This window comes from Salvia splendens, chromosome 1, assembly GCF_004379255.2.
Source record: "Salvia splendens isolate huo1 chromosome 1, SspV2, whole genome shotgun sequence".
Taxonomy (NCBI): domain Eukaryota; kingdom Viridiplantae; phylum Streptophyta; class Magnoliopsida; order Lamiales; family Lamiaceae; genus Salvia; species Salvia splendens.
The window spans coordinates 45,841,249-45,856,886 of record NC_056032.1 but is presented as its reverse complement, the minus strand read 5'-3'; the positions used below and the strand labels follow the sequence as shown (position 1 = coordinate 45,856,886).

General features: G+C 36.8%; 1 protein-coding gene across 1 annotated transcript; it reads right to left on the bottom strand.

Moving 5' to 3' along the window:
• Positions 1 to 10,945: 10,945 nt before the first annotated feature.
• Positions 10,946 to 11,555, bottom strand: LOC121805252 (protein FANTASTIC FOUR 1-like). Its single transcript, XM_042205053.1, has one exon. It carries the CDS (start codon positions 11,549 to 11,551, stop codon positions 11,039 to 11,041), a length of 513 nt encoding a protein of 170 aa, XP_042060987.1. The 5' UTR covers positions 11,552 to 11,555; the 3' UTR covers positions 10,946 to 11,038.
• Between the last annotated feature and the right edge of the window lie 4,083 nt (positions 11,556 to 15,638).

The window sequence follows — 15,638 nt, the reverse complement described above, 5'->3', positions numbered from 1 at the left end:
AATGCCAGGGATGCCCCAAATGCCAGGGATGATGCCCCAAGCTCAAACGGCGCCGGGGATGATGCCCGGGTACTACAACATGTACCCGCAATGGTATGGGATGATGCCCCAAATATCCCAGATGCCCGGGGTGAGTCCCGGAATGCCCCAAATGCCATGAATGATGCCCCAGATGCCCGGGATGATGCCCCAAATACCGGGAATGATGCCCCAGATGCACGGGATGATGATGTCGGGGATGATGCAGGGATCGCATGGCGCTCCGGGGGGGGAGTAGGCAGGGGGTTTCCCAATCGCCGGTGGGCAACGTCTATGGGCCCTATATGAATTTACTGGCGCCAGACAACCCGCCGAGTACTCCTCTCAAGACTCAGTTCACTAGCATGGAGACGTTCTCGCTTGAGGAGTTGGGGCTATCTCCAATCCGGGATTCTCCTACCGACGCACCAACGACGACAGGGAAGAGGGAGAAGAGGCCAGGGAGAGAGAGGGGCAGGGGACGGGGCATTACCTCGCCCGTCCCGATGTACGGTGGTGAGGCGAGGGCAGCTGAGGTGGGGGAGGGGTCCATCGGGAAGAAGAGGATCGTCTGGAGCATGGAGGAGTGCATCGCGCTGGCGAAGGCGTTGATCAGTGTGGTGGAGGATCCGTACATCGGGGCTAACCAGCACATTGACAGGATGTGGTGGCGCATTAGCCAAAGCTACCTCCAGTTCAAATCGCCAGGGGGGAAGCCTCACAACGGAGAGCAATGCCGGAAACAGTGGGAGCGACTGAGGAGGCAGCTCAGCCGATTTGCCGGCATTTACACAAACAACCACCGCTCGGCAACCAGCGGCATGTCTGCCGAGGATGTGAAGCTCCTGTCTCACCATCAGTTCATCGACACTGCACAGGGGTTCGGAGAATTCAAATATTGGGAGGTCTATATTGTGGTGCAGACTTCGACCAAGTTCACTGCGGGTGTTGAATCTGGCTGGCCGAAGCGGACAAAGATCAACGCCTCCGGGGAGTACAGTAGCAGTGCTGGTTCCCACGAACTCCCCCCGCCGAGGCAGAGTTCCCGACGCCCACATCGTCGGGCCGCCGCCGTCGCCCGGTTGGGCAAAAGTCTGCGGCGCGGATGGCGAGGGGAAGCGCCAGCGGATCCGGCGAGGCCCAATCGGCAGCACCCACCCAAAACGATCCCGAGAACCCCTCATTCGCCCGCATCGTGGCACATGAAACCTTGTTACGTGCAATGGTTGAATGGCGCCAATCGACCGACCACCATTACAAGCGGTCGCTTAAGGATATCATCAACAGTATGCGGCACGATTTGGGGTTCGGAGACATATCGGAGAGTGACGACGAGGGGGGGTGGCGGCGGCGAGGACGATGAGGGGACTGGCGGCGGGGAATCCGAGGAGTGAGAAGACGGTTTTTTTAACAATGTAATTTTTTTTAATAATTATGTATTTTTTTAATTAACTATGTTTTTTTAAAATAAAGTGGTTTCATTATCCCCATATTTGTGTTGAAATTTTAATTCCGTAAATTGTTTAATTTGTGAATTTTTATTGTGGGAAGCCCGTCGGGATGTCCTTGGGGATGTCAGCCACTGTGCAGTGGGATGTCCGTATGACGTGGCATCCGCAGTGGGATGTCCGTATGACATGGCATGAGGTGATTTTAGGATGTCCGCGGGGATGTCCGCCCGGACATCCGCACCACTGCTAATGCTCTAAGAAGTGTGTTTTTGCACTTTTTGTTTCGCACTATATTTGGGCATTTCTTGAAAAATATTGATCAGTTTTTTGTTTTAATTTTAAGAATTATAACACTCCATTTTTTATACGAATATGCCGCCGAACTAGATGGAGCAAACAACACCAACAAAAACCTTGATCGATGGCTCGTCTGAGACATCCGAGCCCACGCCGTGACACACCCTCGGACCAATTATCTAAAGGATTGTGTATGAGTCTTTCCGAGTCCTCTTTTTGTTTAATTTTAGTTAACCGTCTTGCTTATGTTGAATGAAAATATAAGCGTATTTATGAATTAATATGAGTTTTCTAAGTTCTTTCACAAAAAAGCAAAAGAATACAACTATATATGACTAGTAGTATTATAATAGTAGTACTATATAGGATCATTGTATTAAACATTAATCTAGGAATTGTCCACTTTATTTAGCATTGTGCTCCGTCGTCTCTTGAAAATAGACCAATTCTATTTAGAGAAATTTTTTCTCTCTAATGAGGTAAGTCTCATTCGCTACTAAAAAAACTCCAATCAATTTTTCTTTCAGTCACTTCTTTATCTTACTAACTGTGCATTAGAACCGGTGTCAGTTTCTAATATTGTCTATTTTTTAGGGGATGAAGGTATTAAATTAAATTTGAACTTACTAATTCTCAGTTTAAATTTGCTAAGTATGAAGTCGTCGCCTACTAATTCGGTAGGATCTGAAATAGATTAAGTAGGCTAGTAGGGGTAGTAGAAGAATCTTATTGTCAATTTATGGGTCTGATATTGTATTTTTATTTAGAAAGAATAGTTTATTAGCCAATGAAATATCGACACACAATTTGAAGTTATATTCGTTGATGACTTCAATAGAAATGGATTTTGAGTTGACAGTGCATCGATTTTAGGAAACGACACAAAAACGAGTGGACGTTCCCTCAAATATTTACCTTCTGAGAATCAAAATCTAGTGTTCACTGTCGGGAATATCCACGATTGTCTTCTTTAAAGCATCCGCAATAGGGACGGATGTCCCGGTGGATATTCCGACGGACACCCTAAAAATACCTCATGCCACGTCATAAGGACATCCCACTGTACAATAGCGGACATCCTCTAGTGTTAATTGGCCAAGAAAAGAGGTTTTGGTGTAATGTGTTGATGATAATTCTCATTACAGCCGTTCCCTTTAAATAGGGATATAAAACATGTACAAGGAAGATTTCCAATATGGTAAGGAGATCACTATTCTATACATAATTCGATCAATCCCTTGAAGTAGGGAATTGATCATTGATTTTATTCTTTCCTATTCTAACCAAATCTTTTCTTTATTCTAACACCTAGGACATCCTCACGAACAAGCACAATAATAAAAATTCACAAATTCACAAATTAACAATTACAGAATTAAAATTTCGAAACGAAAACGAGAAAAATACAACCATTTTATTTCAAAAAAACATACATATTTAATTTAAAAAAATACATAGTTCACCAAAAAAAACATTCCAAACCAAAAAATGCTTCAAACAAAGTACATGTTATGCCCAACGGTATGATATGTTTTTGTTTTAGGCCTTTATTTTTAACGATAATACATGCATTAGAGTTTTAAAAAAAATTATATATATAGAGTTTGCAACGAGTCATATATATAGAGTTTAAAAAATATATATATATAATTCAGAAAATGGGACGTCCGTCGGGACGTCCATCGTGTCACCGCAATAGCGGAGGTCACGACGGACGACCCGACGGACGTCCGCGCTCACCGCGGACGACCTCTCGTCCGCCACCGACGTCCGTGTCCGCCTCAAACGTCGCAATAGCAGACGTCTCGGACGGACGACCGGCTCGCCGGGAAATTCACTATTGCGGATGCTCTTAGACAACTATTCTAAATGGAACATTTTTAATTCGCCGTGATATTTTATATACTTCCTTCATCTTATAATTGATGACACACTTAGATAATCATACGAGTTTTAGGAGATGTTGTTTTGTATATTAAGTGGAAAAAGAAAATAAGATTTATATTAATGTGAGAGAGGACTTTTTCTAAAAGATGAAATAACATCTTTTATGAGATAAACCAAAAAAGAAAATATTCACTTTTTGAAAAATATGTTCATGACAAATGAAATCCTTGTCGTAGTGGTTCTTCTTTTACGGTTCCGTCAAAAAAACTAACGGTCATGCCACTGTGCAATTAGCGTTGACCGTTGTGAGATTTTATATACTCTCTTCATTTTATAATAAATGATACACTTAGATAATCATACGAGTTTTAGGAGACGTCGTTTTGTGTATTAAGTGAAAAGAGAAAATAATATTTATATTAATGTGAGAGAAAACTTTTTCTAAAAATTGAAATAACATCTTTTATGAGACAAACTAAAAAAGAAAATGTGACATCTATTATGACCATGGGACAAACTAAAAAAGAAAGTGTGACATCTACTATGAGACAGAGAGAATAGTATTTTTATGAAAGTTGGGTAGACGTAGGAGAAAAAATAAAGTAGACAGAATGATGTTTATATTTTAAGAAATAACCCTATGTCATTTATAATAAAACATCTCAAAAATAAAATGTTTCATTTAAAATGAGATCGTAGAAAATATTAATTGTTTTTCCAGTCCATAAATAAATGTCCCACTTTAATGGAGAAATATATGGTTCATTTATAAAATTAATAAAAAATGTAATGAGATACTCCCTCTGTCCGGCAAATTTTGTTATTTTACCAATTTCGTCCGTCCCACAAAGTTTACCCCACTTAGAATCTTACAAAAAATAGACATTAAATACATCCCTCAATCTCGTCAATGTGGGACCCTTATTTCACTACATACATCCATTTAGTACAAAGTCAAACAATTTCTTAAAACCCGTGCCGGGTCAAACTGAGACAAACTTTGTGGGACGGAGGGCGTATTTAGGTCACCTCCATTATCTACACTAAACTCAAACCTATTTTTTAGTATATCTACACAAAAAAATAATTTTACTCCAATTATTTACATCAAATTTAAATTTTACACTATTTTTGAGTATATGTCTCACAAAAGTTTTGCAGTTACACCCATATTTGGTGTTATTCTATAGAAAAAAAATGCAAAACTGGATTTAGATTTGCAATATGATAAAAAAAAAGTTTTCGACATCAAAAATGAAATTGGTGATAATTGGAGATGGTCCTAATAGTATATTTCAAAATGACAATATAAAAACATACTTATAATGAGGCGGAAGGATTACAAAATTAATAACATAATTATTTTATTTATTTTAAATAACTCAGTATACATGTACGCATATAGGGTGTACATGTACGCATACAAAGTCATAAAAGGAGTTTTACTCGAATTTTATTATGAATCAATTCCAATATTTTCATACTCAGTTGTCCCTAAAAAATACTGCTATGAATTAGTTCTTTATTAGTTCATTTCTCAAAAGTTATGAATTTTCTAATTTTAAAATAGCTAAATAACACATTATCCTTACACATCATTTTATTTATAACTTATTCCATTACACTACTCTACAAATAATGTGAAGTTCACTCTCCACTAACGCTACTTATAGTACTTTAATACCTTTTCTATCTTTCTCTCCTACTTACCAATTACACGTTAAAACCCGTACAAACTAAATGTTCATACTCTTCAGGAACGAAAGGAGTAGGACAATCTCAAGATTTGAAAATAGATAAAAGAGACAGGTGAGATTATTAATGTATTATGAAAAGTAAACGTTGGAAGATCATGTGTTAATAATTTTGGGTCCTCTTTAAATTAGTCTTTATTTATATTTAATAATTATTTTTTATCAGATGAAATGAGTCTTTTTTTAATAACAATAGAGTAGTTTTTTTATTTAATCACTTTTGCATTAAAAACATTAAAGGAATGAAGAATCAAAATTGCAAATGAAGAAAGTTTGGATTTGGTTGATGACACATAGATGTGACAATATTACCATCCAAAAACCATGAGAAAGGAGAGGATTTTTTATTCTATAAATAAAAATTATTTGTTAAAGTGGTCAATATGGATTTAAAATCAGTTAAAAATTATTTGTGAAATGAGAAAGGCAATTAGATTGGAAATGATATACACAACTTAGTCAATAAGAAATTTTTACTTAGTCCAATAAGTTATGAATTCACATTATCATGAAAATAAATGAGAAATTATTACTAATTATTTTAAAATAATTTATAAAAAAAAAGTGGAAGAGAGATAAAAAACGTGGGGTAAAAGAAATAAGGAAAGCTAAGGCCACCCGCAACGCGTCACGCGGGTGGCCCGTATCCCGTCACTCAGAGACCGGACGGCGGCGTGACGCGTTGCCGCGCCCCGTCTCGTCACCAACCCGTCACCCATCCCGTTCCGTCGTGACGGAACGCGAGACGGCTCGCCACGCGCCGAGGCGACGTGGCGCGCTCCCAGGCCATGCGTGACGCCCACTCGCCGTCCCGCGAGTGGGCATCGTCACCCTGACGCAATAATTCAATTTTTTTTAAAATTCAAATTAAATAAAAAATAAAAATAAAAAATGTGAAACGGTAATATTACCGTTAATAGCCGTTTTTTTTTACTCTATAAATACTCCTAATTCATCCTCATTTCACACACAACTACACATCTATTCTTCCCAAATCATCTTAATTTCCTCTCCAATTTTCATCTAACATCTCATCACAAAATGTCCGGCGACGGAAACTCCGGCGGTGGCGGCTCCGGCGGGTGGGATCTCAACGCGTTCGGCGACTGGGGGAGCATGTACAACACATTGGGTGGTTCCGGTTCGTCGACGCCGGGGGGTACCAACCACCCAATTTTGATGTTGATGCATAGGCTCGTCCCTCCGCCCCGCGGTATTCGCAGGGATTATCCCAGATTAGGGAGGATTATCCGGTTCAACCCACTCCGAAAGAAGGCCGAGGCGGGAGAAGCTCCATGGCGGAGGCCGAGGCGGACGAGGATGAGGAGGAGGAGGATCTAGGCCGGCATCCGTACGGCCCCAAAGAAACGCTGGCGGTGTACAACGCCTGGATCAGCGTCTCGTACGATCCCATCGTCGGGAATCAACAACCCCGGAAGTGCTTCTGGGAAAAGGTCACCGAGGCCTACAACGAGATTAAGCCGAAAAAGACCCGCCGCCGCACATATAAGATGCTCTGCGCTCACTTTGACCGAGTCGACAGAGAGGTCAAACGATTTTGCGCCATCCACAAGAATGAAGCGGCTCATTACCAAAGCGGAGCCACGGGAGCCGACATTCTGAGGTCGGCTTTGCGGGTCTACTTGGCATTTACGCCCGCCCAATACCAAGTCTGGCTTAACGGAGTTGGTTTATGGCGGCACAACTTGGCATTCCGCCTCCTCACAGCTTCAGTGCACCTCCACCGCCTTCGGAAGATGATTCGCAGGCGGAGTAGTTTTTTTTATTTTCTATAAAATTGTATTTTAAATTATGTCATTTTTATTTTTTTAGGATTTTAATTATGTCTTTTTTTTATTTTTTTGAATTTTAACTTGTATTTTTTAATGTAATTTTATTTTATTTTTAATGAAGTGTGTTTTTTTAATTGAATTTGGTTGGAAATAAAATTAAAAAATGAAATTGAATGAATAGTAATTTAAGGGACGGAGGGTTGCAGGTTCCATCCCTTAGGTAAGAGATGGAGTAAAAATTTACAGTGAGGCCCACAAATAGTAATTTAAGGGATGATATAGTGACAACGTTATGGATGACCCAATGGATCAAACAGCAAAATCAGTAAAATAGATTTGTGGGACCATGTCTATGTTGAGCCAGCCAATAATTTGAATGTGAGAGCATCAAGTACTAAGAACTCGACACGTTATCATGATAATGACGTCAGCTTAACTCCACTCCCATCCCAGACTATGGTTGTACTTGTGCATGAGAGTATGTTTCTACACAACTTTTTATAACGAGGTTAAACATTGTTGACTGAGGTGCTGAGTTCGAGTCCTTTTATTAATATTAGTGGAATTGGATTTTCTTAAAAAACTCTTGGGTTTTTGGAGTATGGAGCAACATACAGTGGAATTAGTCACTATAAAAAGTTTACCCAACATAGATTGTGAGTATGAATTGGTCAAGCGGTAGAGAGATTAATACCTGAAACCAAAGGTTTCAAGTTCTCGAGTCCTCCGTCGCGTAGCCTTTAGATTTAAATTCATTTACTTATAAAAAAAATTGTACTGATACTAGTATTTAAATATCTTATGAAATTAAATAAATTGTGTACTTGTAAAAACTGGCTAATTCAGTTCACTATTAATTTTGAATGTCAATTTTTAAATTAAATACATTAATTTTTTGAGTGTAGTCAAATTCTCACTATCATGACAAAATTAAATCCTACGTGTCCAATGAAAAGTGATATGAGATGATATAACAAAATAAATGTTAAATGATAAATCAACATATTAAAATGATTTGTTTTGAAAATTAATTAGGTATTAAAATGATTTGTTTTGAAGATTAATTAGGCAGATTTTGGTATGTAATTTGATTTTTTGTAATTTTTTGATATATGAGTGACATTCTGGCCTAGTTAGACATTTTGACATGCCACATCAGGCCAAGAAAATATCGCTTTATGCCACCTTAAATTCAATTCCGGTGAATTTGATTTTGTGAGAAATTAGTGTACATGCTAAAAATTCTTGTAATTTTTTTTATCACATTTAAAGTAGGTATTTAAACTTGAATATGTCCTATTAAAGAAAATGGGAGTAATTCATTTAATACAATTCCAATAGTATTTTTTTCTTCTAATTATTACCCTTCATTTTACAAGTAGAAGTGCTCACAAAGTGGAATTATCTTTATGACAAAATAAATAGCCAATTTGGAAAATAAATAGAGAATAATCTGACACATGAATCTAGATAGGGAATACTATTAGATTTTAATTACCTTTATTTATTTATTTTTGCTATTAAGAAATAAATAAAAATTATTTATGAAAGGCTTGAGCTTGTCCACATCTTTGGCAAGAATGTATGCTACCCTATCCAAATAAATGTTCATTGGCCATTTCCAAAATTCCCACCCTAACCTCCACAATTCACTCATATATAAAGATAGAAATTGTTTTTGTGCGTTGGTTTAGTAACAGAATGGATCATGAATGTATTTTTGTGCTAAAAAAATATGATGGTCTTACTAAAAAAGAAAATGACTCCACTGCTATGGAACGTATCAAAATGACAAAATGACTATATTATTATGGAACGGGGGAGTACAACTTAGGCACATACATTTGTCTATCATATTAGTACCAAAAAAATATTTGTCTTTTAAAAGTATAATTCCAATATTAATTTAAAGCTAGGAAAGTTACACTTACCAACTCCTAGACCATTTCTTTAGACTCGGTACAATTGGTTCATGAAATTCAGAGCCCCTTTGCTTAGTTTAGTTTCAAACTTTTGTCATGTTATCCCATAATAAATTAAAAACTAATTAGATGATAGTTTATTTTGTGCACTTCACTTTCCACCGCAATTAAAACTAACTTTTGTAAAAACAGTGCACCATTGGGCCAGGAAAGTAACATATACCAGTATAGGGCTGTGATCAATTGTTAACTTTCTCAAGTTGCTAACTTGCTAACTCATCAACGCAGTGTATTAAAAATGTCAACACATAAATTTGTTGAACTTCAATATAATGGGTTGATATTATGTGTTGACATTTTAATATCACTGTATTGACATTTTTAATACACTGCATTGATGAGTTAGCAGAGTTAGCAACTTAAATAGTTAGCAATATAAACGCACCCCTACCAGTATAAATATTAACCCGTTATATCAATTATACTTACCCATTTATTATGTGACCATAGTGACTCGAACCCCTAACCGGTCCATAGGTTTTCCTTCCTATTCTTTTGCCGCATTCGCTCAAAGAGTTGAACTGGGAGATAGTGCACTAAGTTGTTCGCAAGGGCTAACTTGATCGTCTCCCCGCTGATCTAAGATAAGGGACCTCGGGGGAGCCATCGACTCCAACGACCGTCCATATATGATCTATATGTGACCAAGTGTCCATCCTGCCTCATCTATGTTCTTGATAACCTATATCTGTCTCATTAGAGTCTTTTAACAACATTTTTCAGTCATCTTCACATAGAAAAAGTGAGTCAACAGTCAAGATCTGATAAGTGTTATCACGGACCTTCGATTCACACATTGATTCGTGAACAGTCAACATGGATAAGGCTTACCCAATTTCCTCATTTTTGAGCCTTCTCCAGTCATCCGGTCAATGACCCTAGCCCTAATAGAGTCTCCCACACTATCTACATATGAATATATGCATAAATAACATTTTTTTGTTAATGAAAAATAAATGAATTCGTAACAATACATTTCTTGAAAACCTTTTACTCAGAAAGCGTCTTACCAACTAAGTAGTACGCACGTTAGAATACGTTACGAGGTCATCGTAAGTTATGTTAGAATCGAGGCGAGCAAATCATATGGAACATGTCGTGCTTTTCCATCAAAACAGCCTTGCTTTCTCTCCATATACCACTAATTCTCTACTTGCTTATATATGTTCGTACACATCCGTACGAACCAACTTTTCATTCAATACTTTTTCATTTTCCGTACAACACTTTATGACTAAATCCTATAGTGACATAAGTGGTATTTGAATATGTGACATTTGGCATCGACCAATCATCATTTTCTTTTTTTTAGCAAATGCACTAATTTCGACTGCAGTGATGATGGAAGGAGCAGTTAGGCCCGTTGTACCAACTTGATGTTGGGAGGTGAAGTTAGTTAGTCGCAGCGGCGGATGCATGAGGGAACAAGAGAATACAGTTTTACCCAAAACACGAGTAAAAGTACACTAACTAGAACATGATCGATTACTCTATTTTATCAAGTAATTCATCTATTCTATGTTAACATAGTTGTATTTCGATTTGAGACGTTTGAACATAATAAAGTAATTTCTAAATTTTTTTTTACAAAGATTAACTTACTTAATAAACTAAACACGTACTATTTCTTATTATTCGTACCAAAAAGAAACGACACTCTTATTTTGAATACCGTATTACCTCAATTTTGATTAAATAGAAAATTAAAGAGAAGAAAAAGGATCCATAATGATTTCATCATTCATTCTCCAAAACTACCAACTCACACACACACATATATATATATATAGGAGGAGTAGTACTACAAATTAGTCAAATAAAAATCAACTACAATTAATTAATAAATTGATAATTTCCTAACTTCCGACAACACAAAACTGAAAGCTATGCATCCTCTCATTACCACTCCTTTCCCCATTGCACCTTACCAACAACACTTTCCCACCTTCCTCTTTCACACTTTCCTCCTCACACCTTCCGCCCTCTATCACCAACGACAGCCTCAGCCTCCCGTCCCCGCGCTCCGCCGTCAGGCGCCGGCCCCTCGAGGCGGACGCACTGATCACGAGGCGCCCTCCCTCGCGGTGGGAGTGGACCCGCAAGCAGCTCGCCAACGGAGGAGGGAAACTCTCTTTCCCTCCTCTGCTGGCGCGCTCGGCCCTCTGCCTCCTGGGCCTGCTGCCACTGGGCTCAGGGGCAGAGAAAGGGTCAATGCCGGCGCCGGACTCGGTGCATAAGGCCTCGGTGCACATGTCGAGGCTGATTGAGGTCAGGGAGGGTTTGGAGAGGGGGTGGATGTAGGGCTCTTCCTTCCGATTTTGAGGGAAGCATTTTTCACGTGCTTCAAAATGTTGGGAAGGAGAGTACATTGTTTTTTTTTTTTGAGAGAGAGGAGGGAATTGCATGAAAGAGAAGTGGAGAGGGTGGGGGTGTATTTAAAGGGGAAAAAAGTACTATAATCAAATTGCATGGGTCGTTTTCATGCTCTACCCTCCACTTGATTTTTCTTTTATGGTGTTGGTTACAAGGTTTGAGGGAGTAGGGCATGGTACTTGCATCTTTGTTCAATTTTAAAGTTTGAGTTGTAAGTTACTCTGATTAGGAGTTAGTCCGTCTGTGAATAGGACTGTCGGTTCATTTTTACTATACATTCTCCTAATTTATTCCACTGACATTTTTTCCATCAACTTTTTTAACATTTCATAAAATCCATATCAGACTCCTACTAGTAGATGGAGAGAACAGTTTTTTATTTCGATTTTGAGTGCTTTTCATTATAGTTTAGCTCAATTTCTTTTATGGCATGAACCTTGAGAACACGTGTCTCTGCAAAGTCGTAAGATCATGTATGGGGGCTTACGTCGACTACCAAATGTCGAAAGGTCAAGGAAGTTGATGATGTGACCGGGGAATTGGCGACCAAGTCCTCGTGCTTATTCCACAATGGGAATTAATAGAAGTTCATGATCCGCGGGCCTTCTACCTCCATGCAACATTGCTCTGTCCCGTTGCGGAAAATTCCCCACTACTACTTCCTATAGGAGTCCGAGTCTGAGTTGTGTGTCATTTCTAGTAGGGATGGACCATCCTCCCGGAATAGCTACTGATCATCGTCTTTGTAAGGTATTGCCTCACCAACTAGCTAATTAGATGCGAGCTCCGGGTTTTTATTATATTCCGAATTTTGAGAATTTGTTTAATTATATAGTCAGCAATAATAACAAAGTTAAGTTTGTGACTATTTTTGGTCGATTTAATGAATTTGAATTGTAAAATTATTAAAAAAAAGTTTGTAACTCATAAAAATGAAATGTATTTTAGTTTGAATCTAGTGGTGATTTTTTATATTCCAGTGCATATTCAGTAATTTTCTACCTATGGTGTCACAAGTGGATAAACATACGAATAATAAAGTAGGGAGTAATCGTACCACGAAAATATTATTGATTCTGTAAGACATTTGGGCAGAAAGAAATTCGAATATATTTTGTTCGATTTTGCTATTTTTGTCAATTATTTGATTAATAGTTGGCACTTGGCAGGTTAATTTTTTTTCATTTCGTCATTTTTTGGGTGAATACCTAAATTCATCGTATCCAAAATTGCAGTTAGGTGCGTACTCTGATTTTTAATTTTGTTTGGATATTTAATTTTTGGGACTAATTTTATGTGAAAAACGAATATTCATCTAGATTGTAGAAGTACTGTTTAACCAAAAATAGATCTCGGGAAAATATCTATAATTAAGAGGTTGCTATTAACTTGGATTATAATTGAACATTTAATGAATACATTGCACATACTTACACAAGTGTCTAATTTCTTAAAAAATCAGTATGAATTACTCCCTCCGTCCCGGCTAAGATGACACATTCCTTGGCCGACACGAGATTTTAGGAGTTATTGGTTAATGTATTTAATTGAAGAGAGAAAATGTGGGTGTAAATATTAAAATAGAGAGAGAAATGAAGATGAATACTTTAATAGAAGTGGGAAAAAGTAGTTTGATGTATTAATTGGAGAGAGAAAGTTTCTAAAAAAGGAAATGTGTCATCTTAGTTGGGACAAACTAAAAACGAAAACGTGTCATCTTAAGTGGGACGGATGAAGTAATTCTTGAAAAAACAAATCATCAACTAATGCATTTACCTTAAGAACAAGAGTAAATGTTAAATTTGCACTATGTCGAATTCGTTTCGCTATTGCGTTGTTATCATACCGTGCCAGCACAAATTGGATCTTAATATTGACGAATCCGTGTCGTGTGCAAGTAGTATTCGAGTTTGAATGCAGCAGATCGATTATGTGTCGGATTTACGATTTTCTTAGCATGTCGTATTTGAGTCTGGTCTTTACAGGCTGTGGTTATCTCGATAACAACCCAAATATCTACTACTCTTATTTGCCAGTCTATTATATGGAGTAACATTTATAAAGCGACAAAATTTGTTTTGTTATAGTTAATTTCTTAAAGAGCGCATAAAGTGCTTCATATAAAATTAAAAGTAATATGACTTGTAATGGAAAAAGAAATAGTCTTATTATTCCCAATCTAGCTTCCCCCTATTGAGTCAAAATCTTTGGTTTCTACATGCACAAGTTTTATTTAAAATAAATCCAAACCTTTTAAAAGAGTCTAAGCTGTATCAGATGCACTAGTCTTTTAGGCTATGCTCCTGATTTAAGTCATATGATGTAATCACTATTTTTAAAGATTTCTACTACTTTAATTTCTTCAAAAACAGATTGTGAGAATAAATACTTGCTAGTTTTGACCATTTAAAATTATTTGACGGGTCGAAATTCAAATACAGAGTAATAATAAAATGAAAAGAATGTTGAAGATTTGAACCTATATGTTAAAGATATTTTTTTTTTATGTTGGTAGCTGTCACTCTTTATTTGTTTTTTTGTTAGTGACTAATCTTGAGATGCCAAATGATCTTTCACAAATTTTTTGTGTTTCGTCACATAATTAACTAATTAATGGAGTATAAACTAGTTATTATAATTGAAAATATGAGCCAACTTTTGTAGTGTTAAGTAGTCATCATCAAGTAAAATCCATGGAAACTAGACACAATATTATGGTCCCTCCATTTGCATACATGAGGCTTATTACAACTCTGATACAAACATGCTACTACAACACTCTTCTCCCTCTAATTTAGGCTAAACAAATTAATCACCCTAAGATTTTGATGTAACATAAAGTTAAATGATGAATTAATGCTTCCAATAAATTGCTAAACCTTTTCTAGTCCCAATCCCTCCACTTATATATATACTTTAAATGGTCGATTTTTCTCGTCCCAATTTTTGCCACAAAAGACCAACAAAGCCTACCTCAAGATTAATTTGATGTCCAAGTGTTGTTTCAAACTATACGACAATTTATTTCTCCATATTATGCCAGTTTTGAATCCATTGTCCCAATATTTGTGTGCTTTAGTTTATTACTATAATTTATTATATATAAAAAAATTATTGAGCCCCGATTTACGTTTGTTATTAAAATAATAATTATAGATCCTAATAAAAATTCCCAATTAATGTTTGGGAAATAAGATAAAAACTAAAAAATTAGCACAAAAAATTGCGACGGGATCATTATTATGGTTTATGGAAACTCATATTTTAATAAAAAAAAAATTAATTTTATTAAAATTTAAAATTACAAATATATCACTAGGCATTAATTGAAATCATGAGCAAGAAATGTTAAGACAGCCAATAAAAGAATTGTAGCAAATGATGCAAAAAAGAAAGGGAAAAAGTTGGGAATAAAATCAATATGATTATAGGGATAGATTCTTGGTTTTGTTGTTTTGTGGGTACAAACGAGTATGCCTTATTACGATAGATTAATTTCCTAAAAATGATGCTACATAATGTCATGTTATCTTTTGTGATTGTCCATTTTTATTTGTGTTGTCTTTTTGCTAATCAACCAAACAATGGATTTGATAAGTGATCACAATTTTTAATCTAAAGTAGAGTCTATGTTCTCAGCATTAGAGCTATTTTTGGTCCATTGAAATTGAAAGAGGGGATAGAGAATAAATAGTACAAGACGTGATCAATATCCTAATTTTATCTTTAAGAACATTACCTACATTTGATTTGATTAATTCATGTACACTGATAAAAAAAAATAAAGCGAATTTCGTAGTTAGGTTAGTGTATATTTCATGTTTTTATGTTATTTGGCCTTTGTGCCTTCATCATAGGTACTAGATTTTCTTATCTTGTTATAAAAGAGATCTTCGTGCTCTTACGGCAAAATAAATTTACGATATTACAAGAATCGCGTACTAGAGTGTAGACACTATGAAGAAATCCAACATCACAAGTTGAGATTTGATTACTACACCCTCGATGACACTATTCAAGATTGAGACCTATAAATACGTACTGATCGACAACGTTGGAAGGTTACAATACGATAAATTTCTC